The sequence below is a fragment of the Crinia signifera genome, chromosome 6, assembly GCF_055691185.1.
Source record: "Crinia signifera chromosome 6, ASM5569118v1, whole genome shotgun sequence".
NCBI classification, from domain to species: domain Eukaryota; kingdom Metazoa; phylum Chordata; class Amphibia; order Anura; family Myobatrachidae; genus Crinia; species Crinia signifera.
In genome coordinates, this window is record NC_139222.1 from 271,008,692 (window position 1) to 271,029,560 (window position 20,869).

The window sequence follows — 20,869 nt, forward strand, 5'->3', positions numbered from 1 at the left end:
CGGACACGGAATACATGTAAAGTAATACGCGTACGCTCGCCATGCTTCAAGCTCGGTGGCTGGCTGCACTCGCCACACTATCTGAAATCAACTCCACACCGACGTGGATAGTTGGGGTATGAAAAGGTCGGAGGACGCGTACCGCCGCCCCTCGCGGGCTCGCTACGCTCGCCACACTTCGGGGTGCCATTCGTAGTGGGGGTGCATTTAACATTGTTTGCACCCATTAGGGACAATTAAAAATCGTATAGGGGGCCAAAATCGCATTGCATCACATGCGGATATATGGCATGCGATACAATGCATAAGATGCCATACGATTGAAAATCGTGGGCGCCGTGCTAGGAAACAAGTAGCAAAAATTCTGCTCCTGGCCTACATCATAGATCCCAAATGTCCCATCAGGTTTGCCAGCTACACCGTTTTGGGGATATGCTCTGATTTAGGGTGAGGGTAAGGTTGCGCATGAGGGAGGTTAGAGTTAGGGCACTGTGGGTGAATTGAATTAGAGTTATTTGTATGAGTACTGTGATGTGTTGTGACTCTGGCCGCCAGGATCCCCACAGCCGAATATCATACCCACTTTTCGTATGTTATGATTTTGGTATTATGGAGCCTCTTTATCATTTTATATTTATGTCAGTGTTATGCTTTGCTTGGTATGTACGGATTTGATTGGTCACTTACTTGTTTTGATGCCTCACCCCCTTCAGGTGTGCGTGATACTGCTCAACCGAATTTAGCACCATGTTGCAGGTGTTACACGAGTAACTGTTCCGTAATGCTGCAGAGAGGAGACACAAGACAACAGGAAGACTAAGTATGCGTCATTCCAAATGGCAAAGGCATTTTTGTGCATATGTAATAAAAAGGGTTTTATGAAGACAAAGGAGGAAAAGAAACCTTTATATGCGGCGCACAACATAACACATCATGAGTACGGGTGCGTTACCCAGTAGAAAGAAACCTTGATATACTTACCTGTCTATTTTAAATAGTGAGTGGAGTACGCACTTATATTACCCAAAGAATATCCTAAGTTTTCCTTAAAAATATCAATATAATCGGAAGGAATGATATAACACACTGTGTATAGGGATGCCAATACCGGGGCGCGGACGGCTGGGGCAGGATGTGCGGCTGTGCCCTGCGCAGCGTGACCTCTGACCTTGTCACGCTTTGTAGTGTTGCACTGCTGGGTATGAAAGAAGCTGAGCAGCGAGTGCTCAGACGCTGCCCGGCATTAGACTGCGCATGTGCAGTCTAAATCTGGGATTTAAAACTCCAATCCCGGGATTGAAATCCCGACGTTTTGGGGGGCCAAATCCCGGGATCCCGCTGATCCAGATCCCGGGATTGGCCACCCCTAACTGTGTATATTCAGTCTTATTCACATATTTACCAACGCTTTTTGCGAGGAGAAGGAAGATTTGAAAAGAAAAACGTCATTATAAGAAGCAACACTCCCTATATATTAGGGAAGTATCTCTCTTTTTATTTTTCATCCATCTATGACCTTATACAGAGCGCCAAAATCCTGAGTTTCATTTGTATATATATGGTATTTCTATCGGGGTCCTCAGGGTAAGACCCCAGAAGACTCAGAAGGGCGAACTGTAAAATCATTATAGCGCCACGTTAACCTTCCCAACAATACTGCCATACTCCAGCACTGGCGAAACTTTGTCTGGCGGGCGGGGGGTCCCTTTCAGTGTGCACACCACAGACCCCGCTGACTCCTCCAAGCCACCGTGGGGTCTGCATCCTTATACAGTAGTTACACCACTGCCCCCACCCCATCCCCAGCCAGCACGTGCCACCCCTGCAAAGTTTAAAAAGGTCACTTACTGTCTTGGTGACTTGTTAATGCTGCTTGGTGAGCTTCCTGGGCAGGAGAGGAGACAAGACACATGGTACGCCTGATCTCCGAATCCGCTGAACCAGCAGGTGGCTGCATTCACGAAAGCCCGCGTCTCCAGGGAAGAGTGAAGCTCCCTGCCCAGGCATACCAATCAAGAGTCGAGCATATCTCTCCGCACACCGGCACGCGTGTCACTCAAAGTGCCTTGGCGTGTCATAAGTGACACGCGCGTCATAGGTTAGCCATCAGGGCTATAGAGGAATTACCCATCTAACTATTATTTGGTATGTAACAGTTTTCTTCTAATGGATACTACCGTTATGAATTAAAAATTTATTTGAATCATGTTACTCCTCCTTTCTTTCATTCATTTTTTAAGGAAATCGATTTATGTATATCCTGTTATTCCCATCCTCCTCTGTATCTCACCTGTTCATTTGTTTTATTATTGTACTTGTACTATAAATATATGTATACATTTATATGTTTTTTTTTCATGTTATTACAGTTTTGGATATCAATCGAATGGCTCTGTACTAATACCCATGATGAAGTAATGTCTGACGAAACGCGTTGGGTTTATATAAAGGAATCCTGACGGATCACTGTCTGCATGCAAGAAGCCTGAAACGGTCATACAGTATGTTGACTTTTAACAATGCATTTTAAATGATTGTTTCTTTTTTTATTTCTTTATTGACTGTCAACCTGAAGTGATCTGTTATTAGGGGCTCCCTGCCTCTATATATATTTATTTTTATTTATTGTTTTGCCCACGGAATATATATATATATATATATATATATATATATATATATATATATATTGCCCCTGGCAATGAGCATGTAACCCGTTGGTGACAAGAAGAAAAACACTGGCAATAATTAAGAAACCCCTGGAAACAAGCATGAAACTCCTCACTATGAGAATGTAAGCCCTGGCAATGAGCATGAAACTCCTGTCAATGCCCATGCAACCCCTGGCAACGAGCATTTAGGTAATAAAATTGGTAATAAATGTATGGGGATGGGGGAGGACGGGCCAGAATTTTTGTTTGGCAGGGGGGTGCAAAATTTCTAGTTACGCCACCGCAGATGGCATAAGAAGATGGACAGCGTCTCGAATATACGCCCATGGTACAAATGCCGGTGCGTCCGCTGCGTTGTCTGCTGTATCTAGAGCTTAGAAAACAATAGATGAAGAAATAAACACAAGCCATGGGCACAGATTGATTACATATAGCCGGTCCCCTCCCTCCATTCCTCAGAGCTGTCATCTTGTCCTCAAATAATAAGTGACGTGCAGCCTTTGCTTGCATTACACTGTTGTATAAATCACAGCAGCTGTCAAGGACATTACTTTTCCTGTCACTCCCCGGCTGCCTATTACGTGGAGAAAGCTATTGAGGCATTAGGACGGGGGCCGGTATTGAACACTAAGCAACTCTATTCTTGATGACAGCGGCATACAATATATCGGGAGGGATCTCTGTCATTTATTTTTAACCACAATCAATTATAACTTTCTCTTCAGGGAAAACTGCAGCTAAAAATAAGGTGCGTTAATGTGCATCAGATGAGCCTGTCATAGACGCGTATATTTACGAGGGGGATCCATGGAATACCGAACGCAGAAAGGGCCGGATTCAGGTTTGTTAGCAAAACAAAAAAGCACACAACTGGGCAAAACCGTGCTGCACTGCTGTTGGGGCAGATGTAACATGTGAAGAGAGAGTTAGATTTGGGTTGGGGTTTGTTCAAACGAAAATCTATATTGCAGTGTCAAAAAGAAAGTAGCCAGTATTTACCCTGCACAAAAACTTTATAACCCACCAAAAAGTAATCACTTGCACATGTTACATCTGCCCCATCTGCAGTGCAGCATGGTTTTTCCCAGTTAAAACAGGCACAAAGTGGGCAATTTAATTAGCTGATTCCAACACCCCACCTTGGCTGCCCATTTACAGAGCACAAGACTGAGGGGGACCTGATGACACGATTTGTGCTTTGTAGTGGGGGCGGAGCCATGATGACTCAATCATACAGCCACACCCCGATCAGCCCACCTTCCCAAAGCCTTGCCCTGACACACAGGCAAGTAAAGTCAGTAATGCTGCCCATACACTTATGCGATCAGATGCGATGCGATATCCCATCGCATCAAGTGGTGCCCCGTGAAGCATCCGATGTCGCATGCCATCTGCGATGGACATCCGGTGCTGCGGGGTACTACCTGGCTGGGGACTGGAGCTGTCAGGTGGCGGGACTCAGCAGCGGCAGCATATGACTTTGAAATACTGGATGGCCTCTGATTGGCCGAGGTCTCTGAGACTCACATTCAGGCGGCCACTGATTGGCTGAGAGAGCTCAGAGGACCGTTCAGTTTTTCAAGTCATCTGCTGCCGCCACCGAGTCCCGCCGCCTGAAAGCTCCACCGCTCCGGTCCCCAGCTTTTGATAAGGTACCGGCTACCGCTCCTCTTGCACCACCGCCGGCTCCGGTCCCCATTCCTGCCCCGCTCCCGCTAAGGTACCGGCTCCCACCCCTCATCCACCGCCTCCGGTCCCCATCCCTGCCCCGCTCCCCATCCCTTTCCCACAGCTGATTGCATTCGAGCAATCGCATGTGGTTAAAAACCAAATGTGATTGCTCATGCAATTCAATAAATATTATGTGCTACCTATACTACCCACACTAATACACCCTCACACCTCCCCTACTCCTACCTGTACTACCCACACTAATACACCCTCCCACCTCCCCTACTCCCACCTGTACTACCCACACTAATACACCCTCCCACCTACCCTACTCCTACCTGTACTACCCACACTAATACACCCTCACACCTACCCTACTCCTACCTGTACTACCCACACTAATACACCCTCACACCTACCCTACTCCCACCTGTACTACCCACACTAATACACCCTCACATCTACCCTACTCCCACCTATACTACCCACACTAATACACCCTCACACCTACCCTACTCCTACCTGTACTACCCACACTAATACACCCTCACACCTCCCCTACTGCCACCTATACTACCCACACTAATACACCCTCCTACCTACCCTACTCCTACCTGTACTACCCATACTAATACACCCTCCCACCTACCCTACTTCTACCTGTACTACCCACACTAATACACCCTCCCACCTACCCTACTCCTACCTGTACTACCCACACTAATACACCCTCACACCTACCCTACTCCCACCTACACTACCTACACTAATACACCCTCACACCTCCCCTACTCCTACCTGTACTACCCACACTAATACACCCTCCTACCTACCCTACTCCTACCTGTACTACCCACACTAATACACCCTCCCACCTACCCTACTCCTACCTGTACTACCCACACTAATACACCCTCACACCTCCCCTACTCCCACCTGTACTACACACACTAATACACCCTCCCACCTCCCCTACTGCCACCTATACTACCCACACTAATACACCCTCACACCTCCCCTACTCCCGCCTATACTACCACACTAATACACCCTCACACCTCCCCTACTCCCACCTATACTACCCACACTAATATACCCTCACACCTCCCCTACCCCACCTGTACTACCCACACTAATACACCCTCACACCTCCCCTACTGCCACCTATACTACCCACACTAATACACCCTCACACCTCCCCTACTCCCACCTGTACTACCCACACTAATACACCCTCACACCTCCCCTACTCCCACCTGTACTACCCACACTAATACACCCTCACACCTCCCCTACTGCCACCTATACTACCCACACTAATATACCCTCACACCTCCCCTACTCCCACCTGTACTACCCACACTAATACACCCTCACACCTCCCCTACTGCCACCTATACTACCCACACTAATACACCCTCACACCTCCCCTACTCCCACCTGTACTACCCACACTAATACACCCTCACACCTCCCCTACTCCCACCTGTACTACCCACACTAATACACCCTCGCATCTCCCCTACTCCCACCTATACTACCCACACTAATACACCCTCACACCTCCCCTACTCCCACCTATACTACCCACACTAATATACCCTCACACCTCCCCTACTCCCACCTGTACTACCCACACTAATACACCCTCACACCTCCCCTACTCCCACCTGTCCTACCCACACTAATACACCCTCACACCTCCCCTACTCCCACCTATACTACCCACACTAATACACCCTCACACCTCCCCTACTCCCACCTATACTACCCACACTAATACACCCTCACACCTCCCCTACTCCCACCTATACTACCCACACTAATACACCCTCACACCTCCCCTACCCCCACCTGTACTACCCACACTAATACACCCTCACACCTCCCCTACTCCCACCTATACTACCCACACTAATACACCCTCACACCTCCCCTACTCCCACCTATACTACCTACACTAATACACCCTCACACCTCCCCTACTCCCACCTGTACTACCTACACTAATACACCCTCACACCTACCCTACTCCCACCTATACTACCCACACTAATACACCCTAACACCTCCCCTACTCCCACCTGTACTACCCACACTAATACACCCTCACATCTACCCTACTCCAACCTGTACTACCCCCACTAATACACCCTCACACCTCCCCTACTCCCACCTATACTACCCACACTAATACACCCTCCCACCTCCCCTACTCCCACCTCTACTTCCCACACTAATACACCCTCACACCTCCCCTACTCCCACCTGTCCTATCCACACATATACACCCTCACACCTCCCCTACTCCCACCTGTCCTACCCACACTAATACACCCTCACACCTCCCCTACTGCCACCTATACTACCCACACTAATACACCCTCACATCTCCCCTACTCCCACCTATACTACCCACACTAATACACCCTCACATCTCCCCTACTCCCACCTATACTACCCACACTAATACACCCTCACACCTCCCCTACTCCCACCTATACTACCCACACTAATACATCCTCACAACTCCCCTACTCCCACTTATACTACCCATGCTCATACACCCTCACACCTCCCCTACTCCCACCTGTACTACCCACACTAATACACCCTCACACCTCCCCTACTCCCACCTGTACTACCCACACTAATACACCCTTACACCTCCCCTACTCCCACCTATACTACCCACACTAATACACCCTCACACCTCCCCTACCCCCACCTGTACTACCCACACTAATACACCCTCACACCTCCCCTACCCCCACCTATACTACCCACACTAATACACCCTCACACCTCCTCTACCCCCTCCTATACTACCACACTAATACACCCTCACACCTCCCCTACTCCCACCTGTACTACCCACACTAATACACCCTCACACCTCCACCTACTCCCACCTGTACTACCCACACTAATACACCCTCACACCTCCCCTACTCCCACCTGTACTACCCGCACTAATACTCCCTCACACCTCCCCTACTCCAACCTATACTACCCACACTGGTACACCCTCACACCTCCCCTACTCCCACCTATACTACCCACACTAATACACCCTCACACCTCCCCTACTCCCACCTATACTACCTACACTAATACACCCTCACACCTCCCCTACTCCCACCTGTACTACCTACACTAATACACCCTCACACCTACCCTACTCCCACCTATACTACCCACACTAATACACTCTCACACCTCCCCTACTCCCACCTGTACTACCCACACTAATACACCCTCACATCTACCCTACTCCCACCTGTACTACCCCCACTAATACACCCTCACACCTCCCCTACTACCACCTATACTACCCACACTAATACACCCTCCTACCTCCCCTACTCCCACCTGTACTACCCACACTAATACACCCTCACACCTCCCCTACTCCCACCTGTCCTACCCACACTTATACACCCTCACACCTCCCCTACTCCCACCTGTCCTACCCACACCCTCACACCTCCCCTACTGCCACCTATACTACCCACACTAATACACCCTCACATCTCCCCTACTCCCACCTATACTACCCACACTAATACACCCTCACATCTCCCCTACTCCCACCTATACTACCCACACTAATACACCCTCATACCTCCCCTACTCCCACCTATACTACCCACACTAATACATCCTCACACCTCCCCTACTCCCACTTATACTACCCATGCTCATACACCCTCACACCTCCCCTACTCCCACCTGTACTACCCACACTAATACACCCTCACACCTCCCCTACTCCCACCTGTACTACCCACACTAATACACCCTCACACCTCCCCTACCCCCACCTGTACTACCCACACTAATACACCCTCACACCTCCCCTACTCCCACCTATACTACCCACACTAATACACCCTCACACCTCCCCTACCCCACCTGTACTACCCACACTAATACACCCTCACACCTCCCCTACCCCCACCTATACTACCCACACTAATACACCCTCACACCTCCCCTACTCCCACCTGTACTACCCACACTAATACACCCTCACACCTCCTCTACTCCCTCCTATACTACCACACTAATACACCCTCACACCTCCCCTACTCCCACCTGTACTACCCACACTAATACACCCTCACACCTCCACCTACTCCCACCTGTACTACCCACACTAATACACCCTCACACCTCCCCTACTCCCACCTGTACTACCCGCACTAATACTCCCTCACACCTCCCCTACTCCAACCTATACTACCCACACTGGTACACCCTCACACCTCCCCTACTCCCACCTGTACTACCCACACTAATACACCCTCACACCTCCCCTACTCCCACCTGTACTACCCACACTAATACACCCTCACACCTCCCCTACTCTCACCTGTACTACCCACACTAATACACCCTCACATCTACCCTACTCCCACCTATACTACCCACACTAATACACCCTCACACCTCCCCTACTCCCACCTGTACTACCCACACTAATACACCCTCACATCTACCCTACTCCCACCTATACTACCCACACTAACACACCCTCACACCTCCCCTACTGCCACCTATACTACCCACACTAATACACCCTCACACCTCCCCTACTCCTACCTGTACTACCCACACTAATACACCCTCACGCCTCCCCTACTCCTACCTGTACTACCCACACTAATACACCCTCACACCTCCCCTACTCCCACCTATACTACCCCCTCCCTTAAGGAGCCCATACACGCACCGTTGCCGGCGGGGCGATGCTATGCGATGGGGTGCGCGCTCCCGCGGCAACTCATCGTACAGTACAAAAAGTATGTGCTGCACATACTTTTTGTACTAGCTTTTTCTAGCATAGCATCGCATCGCATGCACATCGTATGCACAAGGCATACGATGCGATGCTGTGTGTGCTAGTTAAGCCCACAACGCACGCCGGGATCGGTGCGTGTGTGGGCTCCATTACTCCCACCTATACTACCCACACTAATACACCCTCACACCTCCCCTACTCCCACCTATACTACCCACACTAATACACCCTCACACCTCCCCTACACCCTACTTACCATGAGTAACTCTAGAGTGCTTTGATCAGATAACTTGGTATACAGATAAATGCTGACGCTTGCAGCCCTAGAATGAGTAGATATCCTGGATACTGCAGACTTGTCAGTGCTGTTGTAACTCAATTAGCGAGCACCAAACGACATGCTCTGGTTTCGAAATCTAGCCAATATTCCCTACAGCGCTCAGGATTGTTTTGAGCTGTTTGACCACAGTAATGTAGACTAGAAATGAAACGCCATCAGCTATTCCCACTGGTGAGTTGTTCATTTTTTTGTTGTTGTTGTTTGTTTATTTTTTAGTTTCCTTTATGGCGGAGTGTCAGTGAATATATTATAATCTGGGATCGGTCCCGTCTCCGTGATGTCTATGCCTGATAGAATTATTTCCCAGCCTTATTAGCATATATACAAGGCTTCATCCCAATGAATGCACACAAAATAATTTGTAACCCTTTACTAACTATTTAATACACATAGGGCCTGATTCAGAGATATCTGCAAACACATAACTTCCAACTGTCCCAATTTTGGCAGGACAATCCCATATTTTGTCCCATTGTCCTACCGGTGGTGCTTAGCTGCGACGCGCAAAAGGGGGGGGTTATCCATTTGCAATCACTCACCATCTAATGAATCCCCCCCCCCACCCCCTTCGCATGCCGCAGCCACATAAGCCACGACTTACTCTGCGATATAGGGATGGCCATCGACCAGCGATGATTCAAAATCATTGATGGTCTATGGCCGATGTCGAATACTTTTGCCATCGATGGTGGAGAACAAGATGGTTTCCCTCCATCGATGGAATAGCAAAACGATATTTTGCCTTTTTTTTTTTTTCAAAGTGCTGGAACACAGAGGATAGCTCTGCCCCTCGACAACCGCGAAGCCCCACCCCGTGTTTTGATTAGCCCACATACCAATCAATCAAATACAATGGATGACCATTGATATGTAAAAATATCGATGGTCACCCATTGCATAGTTAAGCACTAACAATGGCCAGTTGCAGAATTGCCATCGATGGCAACCATCAATGGCAATGTCAATAATAGCCATCCCTACTGCGATAGCCATGTTGAGATCGGGGCCGCTGCTGGCGTCAGTGTCCCTCTCTCCCAACAGCCAGGATCCGCCTGCATTTTTCGGCGGCTTTCCCAGAAAACGCTCCACAAACACCTGCCGCCTCACGCTTAGTGAGCATGCGCAGGGCAAATTTGCACAAGTTACAAAAAGCCGGCGTAAGTTCAACATGGCATCAGTCCTTTGTAGGCAAGTTTGCTTTACTGTGTGTGCAGGGCATTAGTAGAAGGTCATTGTTGTATTTCAGCTCTAAATAAATGATTATACCATCTTCTGCAATAAAAATTATTCCCGCTATTAAGAAGAAAATTCTTATTGGGCCTCATGTTGTTCCCAGACTTGTGCAATGGAGAATAGCATTCGCCAGCACACAGCGTGTCACAGTGCTTTCAGCACAGTCGCGGGCCGCACTGAATTAATTGCTTTCTACGGCGACCTTTTCCGGGCTGGTCTACAAAGCACATTCCCCATCATTTTATTCAGAGAATTAAGATAACTGCAACCTTTCCAAAAGACAAGCATCAACCAGTTCTCTATCTCCATAGCGAGTATGATTGGTACACTTTTATATACTTTGTCTGTTTAGTAAGAGTTAAGCTCATTATTTTTTCATTAAACCAGTCATTGCAGCGAAATGCCAAAGTACTGCTTCTGACATTTGGTGATTTCATCTAAAATTAAAGGGTTGTCAAAAAGCCAGAGACTATAGCTGTAATTTAATTGCCTTTATATGTAGACCATTAAAATCACATCATTATTGCCCATATGCTTACACTCTGGAAGATGTCACAATTCCAACCCATTAGGGGGGATGTGATATATCTCATGCAATTTTTTTAATCACACAAAGTTGGGAAGATCACTGCATGGATAAGGCGGATGGATCTCTAATGTATTGGATGAATGTGATGTGGCCTTAGGGCATCATGTGACCCCCCTGACCTCACTTGCTGCCACCAGCTTGTCCCTGCTCTATCAGTTTTTTTTTTCCTAGCGCATGTAGTACGTGGTTACTGCTGGGAGTCGTTTAGGGGTGTGGCTCGGTAAAGGAGGTTAGTGTGATGTTGAAAAGGAGGTGGAGTCAGGGTGTGGCTGTGTGATTGCACCATTATTGAAAAAATCCCCCACTATATAATGGTGAGATTTAACACTCGGCAAGTGGGTGGTTGTGGACAAATCTGGGAGAATTGGCCATTCTTCCAGGGAGTTGGGAGGGCCATCCAATTTTTTTGAGCCTCCTGGCCGTTTCAGAGGAGTAGCCAAGTACGATTTGGTGAAAAGGACTACTGCGGTGCTATTACAATAAGGCAGTGATTTGCAACTCGCGGCACACCGAACAAGATTTTAAAATTGCCAATGCGCACTACATTGGCCCCACAGGGAAAAAAACACTGTTCCCATATGAAAAAAAAAACCTCACTGGTCCCCACAGGAAACAAAAATACACCGGTCCTCACATGAAATTAAATATTACATTGGTCTCCACATTAAAAAAAATGCATTGTCCCCCATAGAACACAAAAAGAAAACACAATGACCCCCAGATGAACATAGTACAGTCTGTGCCAGGCGCATCTGCTTGGAGAACACTGGAGAGACCTTATACCAACGCCATTTGTTCTCAGTGGGTGGTGCCCTTACGTCAGAAAGAGGTGTCTCATATGCCTATAGAAATATCTCGCAACCAAGCAAAGACAGGCCCATATGTTAAACTAGACACACCCCTTTGGGTGTAGTATGCCACGCCCCCTCATCGATTCATCCAGAGATTGACAGGCAAGACACAGACCTCCCTATGACCATGGTAAAACAGAAGGCGAATGCGAACATCATAAACTGGAGATACATTATTATAAAGTGTCAAATCAACGCCCTTCACAACCCCAACCCTTTAATTCTCCCCTAGATTGATTACGATTTTCTCATTAGCGTTCATCTGCTTTCCCAATTAAAGAAAATGTAATTGCACTGTTATCGTGTATCTGCTGATTAAGGGGAAAACATTGAATACAGTCTGAGGGGTAGAAATCCAAGTGCAGTTGTCAGCGTTTGTATCTCTGTCCATCTATATAGTAATTATTGGTTGTTGTCATAATGACATTATTGACAGTGTGTTCACGCTGTGCTCCATTAAGCTGAGAGCACATACACTATAGGGAATGGGTCCTATGGTCGAATCAATGAAGGTCGACATGGCTTAGGTAGATACCTAAAATAGGTTGACATGGCTAAGGTTAACAGGGTCGACACAAGCACCAGGTCGACAATGGGAAGGTCGACAGTCAAAAAGTCTGTCAACCTTGTCTCTATGGTGACTTGTCTCACCACCACATCCCCGTAACCCTCCACTCTCCTCCACCCCTGCACTCTGTGATCCCTCCTACACCGCCAACCCCGCTGGCTGCTCTCTCCCCGTTACTCACTGTTACATTTACACCAGTGATGGCGAGGAGCCGGCACAGACAACACTCCACCCAGTAAATATATATTGCATAAGGGTGGGTACAGGGATGCTGGAAGAGCTATATATCACATTATGACCACATCTCTCAAATAATCTAGGTCAGTGGTTCCTAATCTCAGTCCTCAGGTACCCCTAACGGTTCAGGTTTTCCAGGTCACCCAGCCAGTGCACTGTGTGTCACCAACTGTCGCATTTTAAAAATCTACAGATGACCTGGAAAACCTGAACTGTTGGGATACTTGAGGAATGGGGTTGGGTACCACTGGTCTAGATGACATCTATTCAGTGATAACAGGCTCCCCCAACTGTACATAATCCCCCCACCCGTCTCGCGAGTGGGACAGCGGAAGTGTCCGGTTAGAGGGACTGTTTCTGCACCGGCCTCTGCGCTCTGCTGGGTGCAAGCAATCCTTCAGATACAGACTTTCCTTCTTCACGGTATATGTGTAACTAAGAACAGATTCAGGAACCGGGGACGGGGGCTAATCTGGGGCCCTGCAAACCTTAATTCAGCCCAGCTCACTTGCATCGGATCTATTATGTGTAGCTAGATAACTGACACAAGACAGACTGGACCAGAAAGAACTCCAGTATACTGTACTGCTAAGCAAACACACTGACAGATGTACTGTAAGTAGGTGAGCAGATGGTGCACTGTAATGTACAGTACAGCTGATGTTCACATTCCTAGCCACACTCCTGGCTGTAATATCTATTAGACAGCTATGTTGAGAATTATTTATGTTCTGTTATTAAATATGGTATTGTGTAAAGGCACAAAAGGCACAATATGCTACACCTTAAGGTGGCTAGATTAGAATCTGATTTCCGAAACTGTACAATATACAAGTTACTCTACTTAAATGACAGAGAGGATAGAATAGACCAGCTTTGGATTTCACTTCAGAGTTGATCACATAAGCAAAATCAAATAGGCAAAACCATGCTGCACTGCAGATGGGGACTGGAGGTATGAGTCAGATATATGAAGGCATACTTACTGTACTTACTTCTCTGAATACCCCTCCAGGAGAAGGCCAGAGACAGGGTTACCATAGGGTTTCCACCACCCATTCGGGATTACTCCGGACTGTCCAGTAATTATGGTGGGGTGGCGTTCCCGGACTATACAATGTCTGGGAATTGACAAATACTAATACTACATTGTATAGTCTGGGAACGCCACGCCTCTGGATGCAAGTCCTAATTACCGGACTGTCCGGAGTAATCCCAGACAGGTGGTAACCCTACCCCTGGAGAGGAAACCCAAATGACAGGGGAGGGGAGATGAGGAGGAGGCTAATCTCACCAACCGCAGTCCCCTTTCTACAAAAACTCTGCGAATCGTAGCTCTCCTGGGAGTGCGCATGGCAAAAATGACGCATTTTGGGGGGTATTCAATCTGTGCGGACAGCTAATTCCCCTGGCCGCACTCGCCTATTCATTGATGCCGTTTCCTACAGCTTTGAAGGCTTTCAGATTTTTTATTTTTTAAATCAAATCTGAATTGTCCGAAATGGATGCGAATTGTCGGAAACGCAAGGTAATTGTCGAATTCGTGGCCGATTCCGACAATTTATCGACCACTTCCAACAAAACACAGCCGTTCCGACATTCGACAGTCAGAAAATTAAATACCGTCTGTCGAGTTACAGTCGTAGTGGGTCGAAAACAGATGTGAATGTCCGGACAGATGGATTGAGGATTGAATACCCCCCTTTGTTTCATTTTACACCTATGGATTCCAGCATTTATCTCGGACGGGGGTGTGGGTGCATTGGGGAGCATGCATGAGATGACCCACCATCCCAGGGGGCCAGGAGAGGGGCCTGAATTTCAGGAGCAAGTACAGTATTATAAATAAAGGTCGTAAATGAAACAATGTGATCTACCTGAATCTAACATTTGTTCCTAACAATGGAAGCAATACTGATTATTTTGCACACTACCCAATGCTGGGTGACTAACTGGCAGGTGTAAAACCATAATAAATATACATACCACAATATGTACATGCTGCTATTTGAAAAACGTGTTCCCTGGAGCTGATCCAAAACGTATTTGTATCAGGTGGGAGTTTTGCATACGGCCAAGCAGCACAACATCAACATTTCACGAGAACACGACATAAAACCGATACAAAACCGTAAATTTGCTGGAGGCAAAACTAAAAATAAAAGCACAGGTGTCTCGCCCATCTGTGCGGAGAGATAGTACAGTGATTCAGTATCGTACAATGGAGGGATGTGACTGGTGTTAGCAGGGGAACAATGATTCACCCGCATGGTGTTAGTGTAATGTAAACAGTAAATCAGGGCGGCGTTTCAAAGATTGGACTTTGTGTGCGGATATTTATGTACTTGCAGCACATTGTGTAGCGGTCGTGATGTAACCTAGGTCTCTCCAGGAGGATGGAATGGATTCATTTATGGAGGATAGAAAGAATGTCTCTGTGTGGTGCACCAGAAGCGATTTAACAAATAAAATGTAACTTTTATTCAATAGTTTCTTTAAAAGAGTAGCAAAATAAAAGACACAAAACATACATATAAGGACATGGACATGTAAATTTAAAAAGGATATCTCTATCCTCACAAAGGCCCTTATTCTGGTTGGTGCGGTAATGTCCGCGTGCGGTCGGTCCTCCGATGTTTTGTGTCTGCGCATGTGCAGAGGCGTCTCTGCGCATGTGCGAACGGGACGCACGTCCAAATTCCGCATGAAATGTGTACACTACGAACAGGGGGTGAAGAGGGGCGTGAAGGGCTGTTTGGGCTCATTACCATATGCATACGCCCCGCGTTTCATGGGCGTTCCCATGAAAATGCTGGGCGTACGTATGGTAATGCGGTCGTGATGCACGTGTAGGGGGCAGACATATGACATCGCCGGATGTCAGCTGCCCGCCCAGATCCCTGCTTTTGCACGGAGAAATGCCCATGTGGTCTGAGGTTGCGGGAGCTGCCTGACCACTCAGTCCTGCATTCGATGGTCTGCGACCATCGAATGATGGGGGAGGTTCCCTGAGATGGAGGAGGTGTATTCATGAGAAATACACTTGCGCTCCGTGCGGTCAGCGGCTTACCGCATTCGGACGGAGTGAGCGATCCGTACGAAAGGCGGGGTTTTGGACGCACGGTCCTGGCCGCATATTCGGCTCCATCCGCACCGACCAGAATAAGGCCCAAAGTGGGGCCCCAATGACAAATATACCTTTAATAAACTTTATTTGTGCTTAAATAGTAGTGTGTTTTCACTTGAGTCTATCTTTATACAATTGTTTTTTTTGTCAGTGAAAGGCCAACTCAATGTCTTGTTCATGACACAGAGTTGAATTGTTAGGGGAGTACATGATTGCAGGCATCACTGATTATAATGCTCCAGATATTGCTTCCCCTTGATTGGGGAACCAATTCAGGGTGCAGAATCTACATCAGTAAACCAGTATCTCTTAGGCTCAAGGAATAAGGCTATGATCCCTTAAAACAGCGTATAATACAGTACAATAGAAGCAAAAGGACGTCCGTGTTAGATTTACAAATCGGACAGGTGTGCGGCCTGAGAAGCTTTCTCCTGCTCCGTACCGGATCTACACCTGGCACAGACAGAAGTCTACGCCAGCGTGTTAGCCGGGAGACGGATACGGATGCTAGTGCAGGTCGTCGCTCACCTGCCTGAGGGAGATCGCGTTGTACGGCAGTGAGACTCTGCTGATCAGCCTAAATGCCGGTAACACAGGGGTTGCGGTGACAGACGTCATACACCGCACCTCTGACCGGGCAGACTCGGGAGTGACAGAGACCACTGGAGTGCACCACTGAAACAGATCAAAATGCATTCAAAGGGGGAAAGGGGACATGGTGCACAAACATAGTGTGTATGGTCGGTGCACGCTTCGCTGGGGAGCTTCGTCAGGACCAACCTGGGGGGTGCCCGGAAGTTCATTAAATACCTACATTTCTCATGAATATTCATGAGATGCAGAGTGTGCAGGTGCATACGTGTTCAACTTGATGTTGTTCATTGGCTGTTGGGCATTGATTGGAATGTTTAATCACCGTTAGTGGGAATATATCCCTGTGTGGAGGAATGGAATGGGAAGGTGGATAGGAATAGTTTTAATATAACAAATAAAAATACAAGTTTATACTGTATTAAGACTTAATTCTGTTTTTCTGTATTGGTGTATATAAATAAATGGATTCACATGTCAACAGGAATTGATTTATTTTCAAATCGGTTGCTTGTTTCAGGCAATCAGAAAAAAATATTAATTAATTGCTCTGTAAGCTGCTCGCCATCCCCCCCAGTCCCTCTGCTTGTGGGAATAGACGCTGTGCGTATGCACATTGCATATTCACTGGGTGACAGGGGGGGACTCCCATCTGACACTGCTGACCCCGGATGGGATGCAGAAACGTCCCAAAAAAACAGGATGTTCCTGCGGAAAGAGGGACAGTTGGGAGGTATGACCAAGTGTAAAGTGAAGTAAAGGATGTAAATAACTCAGTGCATAGATCATTTTCTATGCTGCAACTCAGTACGGGAAAAGTGCCTGAAAGTGTCACATCCCAGTTATGGAAACTTATGTTTATCATGCTGAGACTATAAACCAACATATTGTGATACTATTCGGGGAATTTCAGCTCTCACACTGACTTTAATCTGCTCTAAGTACATTTATCCCAATGCTACAGTACGATTGTGTCTGTGTGGATACATATTTTAGTCTACAATAGGATTTCTGATTTTATTAATGAGTTGTTTATTAAAGATTTCTGAGAGGAGCAGGAGACGTTAACTTTTCATGAACCCATCAAAATAAATACAGAATTAGCAGAGGCATATTGGTGATATAGAATATGTCATTCTGATGCCAACGCTCCTTGGGAATTACAGAACAATTATTGAACAATCTATAATTTACCCATAGATCCTGCTCACGCATCCAGAGCAATCTTTCAGCCGGCTGGATGCTGGATTTGGAGTCATGCTGATGCAGCACATTTGTCAATTTCCTGAATTGTACAATAATGAACAGGTAGGTCCAATCTCATATATATAAAAGCGTGAACTCATGGGGGTGGGGCTTGAGTGTGACATCATTAAGTCCCTCCCCCCAGGATGGAAAATAACCTAATTTGCCGATCTAAGTGGAGGGGGCGGGATAAAATGATGTGATTATAATACTTTAGCCCCGCCACCTCTTTCGGGACCCGCGGATAGCGGTATTTAAACGCTGCGGTCAGGGGGAGGATGCCAAGATTGGGGTGTTGAGCGGGGGTCCCCCAGAATCCAGGAGGGTTGCCCACCTTTCCGGACCCTCCCGGCCATTCTGGGAAGGTAGGCAACCCTGCCTTACCCATGTTGCCCTACTTCAGGCCTAAGGCCTGTTGACCTTCAGTGGTTGAACCAATGAATGTCGACCTTAATAGACCGTATACAGTAGCTAAACGCACATTCCCTTTATTCAGTGTTTATTCGCTTTGTACTGTAGATATTGTGCACTATTGTAGGAACGAGTCGTAGAGTCTTAAATCAACGCACTCATTATATATAGGTGGATTTAATTTGCACACCTGCATTACTCTGGTTTTTCTGAAAGGGAAATACATCTTGAGAAAATATTAATTAGCGGCTTAGTCTGAGTACAGAATGTGCGACTTGGACGTTTCCCAAATCTGTGGAAGTCATGAATTACAAACAAGGCGAATGAGCAGCACCAAGAGAACATTTTAATTGCATGAGTAGGGATAATAAATACATTCATCTTCAATTACATATAGGAAGTTCAAATCCTGTAACTGTATGCAGAAAAACAAACATGACTCGCGTCACTGACCTTCCTACCTGACCTTGAGTTATTCGCAAAACAATTTTCTTCTCTAATGGACAAAACCATGCTGCACTGCAGGTGGGGCAAATGTAACAAGTGCAGAGGGTAAATATATAAAAAAAAAATTGTGTTTGTGTTTGGGATTTTAGTCCAAACTGAAATCTAAAAGACGGTGAAAAAATAAACCAGCCAGTATTTACCTTGCACCGAAACAAAATAACTCCTCCAAATCTCTCTCTGTATATGTTACATCTGCCCCACCTGCAGCGCAGCTTTGTTTTGTTAATTAGAGAAACAGTTTGCTTTTTAATCAACTCTGAATCAGACCCCTTCTCCTTTTCTTGGTGACCCGGAGCAATGACAAAGGCTGGAATAATATAGGGATTGTCCAGTGACACGGGGACTTATTCTGGTTCACTCTTAGAGGCAAATTCCTTCTTAAATGGACAAAATCATGTGCCCTGCAGGTGGGGCAGATATAACATGTGCAGATAGAATAAGATTTGGGTGGAGTTTTTCTTCAAAGTGAGATCTATATTACAGTGTAGAAATAAATCAGTCAGTATTTTACCTGCACAGAAACAAAACAACTCACCCAAATCTAAATCTCTCTGCACAAGTTCGATCTGCCCCACCTGCAGTGCACATGGTTTTGTCCATTTGAGACGGAATTTGCCTCTGAGAGTGAACCAGAATAAGGCCCGGTGTGAGGAGGGCCCCTTAGAGGTACCAGTTTGAGAGGACAGGGCTTTCCAATACCAACAGATAGCCCAACTAGTGACACAATTGGGCTTACTGGACTATATGCATGCGTCCAAGTCCCCTAACAGTACAGTACAGCATACCATGACAACTGTAATTTGACTGTGCTGTATACTGTACACACAGTCCTTTGGTCAGGTGGAGAAAGTGGAAAAAAATCAACTTTCAAGCGATCTAGTGAGATGCATTTCTGGGTATTACCTGTGCGGTTCCGGCATCTCTGCTCCCAATATACAATAGACAGATGTCCTGGCTGTGTCTTATGCTGGGTACACACCAGGACGACTAGGGCCCGATTTTGTCAATTTAGATCCAATTCCGACCGGTTGTATGCAGATTGTATGTACTTTTGTGTGTTTTTGTCATTTATTTGATCCGATTCCGATCCGATGCGCGTACACGCCACTCGTTTGGTCGCATCTTTGGTCCTACGTGCTGCAGGTAGGATCCGTCAATCCCAGGCCGACCGACCGTCAATCGTATGCAGATCGTGAGTGTTTTTTGCCGCCTCCGTCGTCCGTCCGTCGGTGCGTCCGTCGTTTGATCCAGCCTATTTGAGTGGCATTTCCTAAACACTCCCCCGGCGCCATGTTTTTCCACATAGCAAACAGTGCTGGCGCAGCAGTTGGACTCTCCTTCTTGTCTCATCTCCCAGAACAAAAACCTGGTATGTTTGCACTCCCAATGCTCTCCTATGCATGCCCACTGTTGCCACCAATGTATATAGTGTGTATACAGTAGAGCACTGTTTTGGCAACCGTGCACCCGACCATGTCACTGTTTGCTCGGGTGGGCCCCATGTGTGTATATATACATATAACCATTGTCCACCATTGCAGTATTCCATGCACTCCTCTCTGCTAGGCCCCATTCACCTGTGTTTGTGTATATATAGATATATACATATAACCATTGTCCACCATTGCAGTATTCCATGCACTCCTCTCTGCTAGGCCCCATTCACCTGTGTGTGTGTTTGTGTATATATAGATATATACATATAACCATTGTCCACCATTGCAGTATTCCATGCACTCCTCTCTGCTAGGCCCCATTCACCTGTGTGTGTGTTTGTGTATATATAGATATATACATATAACCATTGTCCACCATTGCAGTATTCCATGCACTCCTCTCTGCTAGGCCCCATTCACCTGTGTGTGTGTGTGTTTGTGTATATATAGATATATACATATAACCATTGTCCACCATTGCAGTATTCCATGCACTCCTCTCTGCTAGGCCCCATTCACCTGTGTGTGTGAATGGCAATCTGCACAATAAAATGTATAGTGGTTTTCATAAAAGTTTATTAACATTTTAA

At 46.8% G+C, this 20,869-nt stretch overlaps 1 protein-coding gene across 2 annotated transcripts in view; it reads right to left on the reverse strand.

The window, feature by feature from the left end:
• Positions 1-20,869, reverse strand: part of ZMAT4 (zinc finger matrin-type 4) — a 307,125-nt gene that overhangs the window by 56,858 nt on the left and 229,398 nt on the right. For both annotated transcript variants that reach the window (XM_083149591.1, XM_083149592.1), the window contains exon 6: positions 688-784. In XM_083149591.1, coding sequence (XP_083005717.1) covers positions 688-784 — 97 coding nt within the window. The remainder of the gene's footprint in view (positions 1-687; positions 785-20,869) is intronic.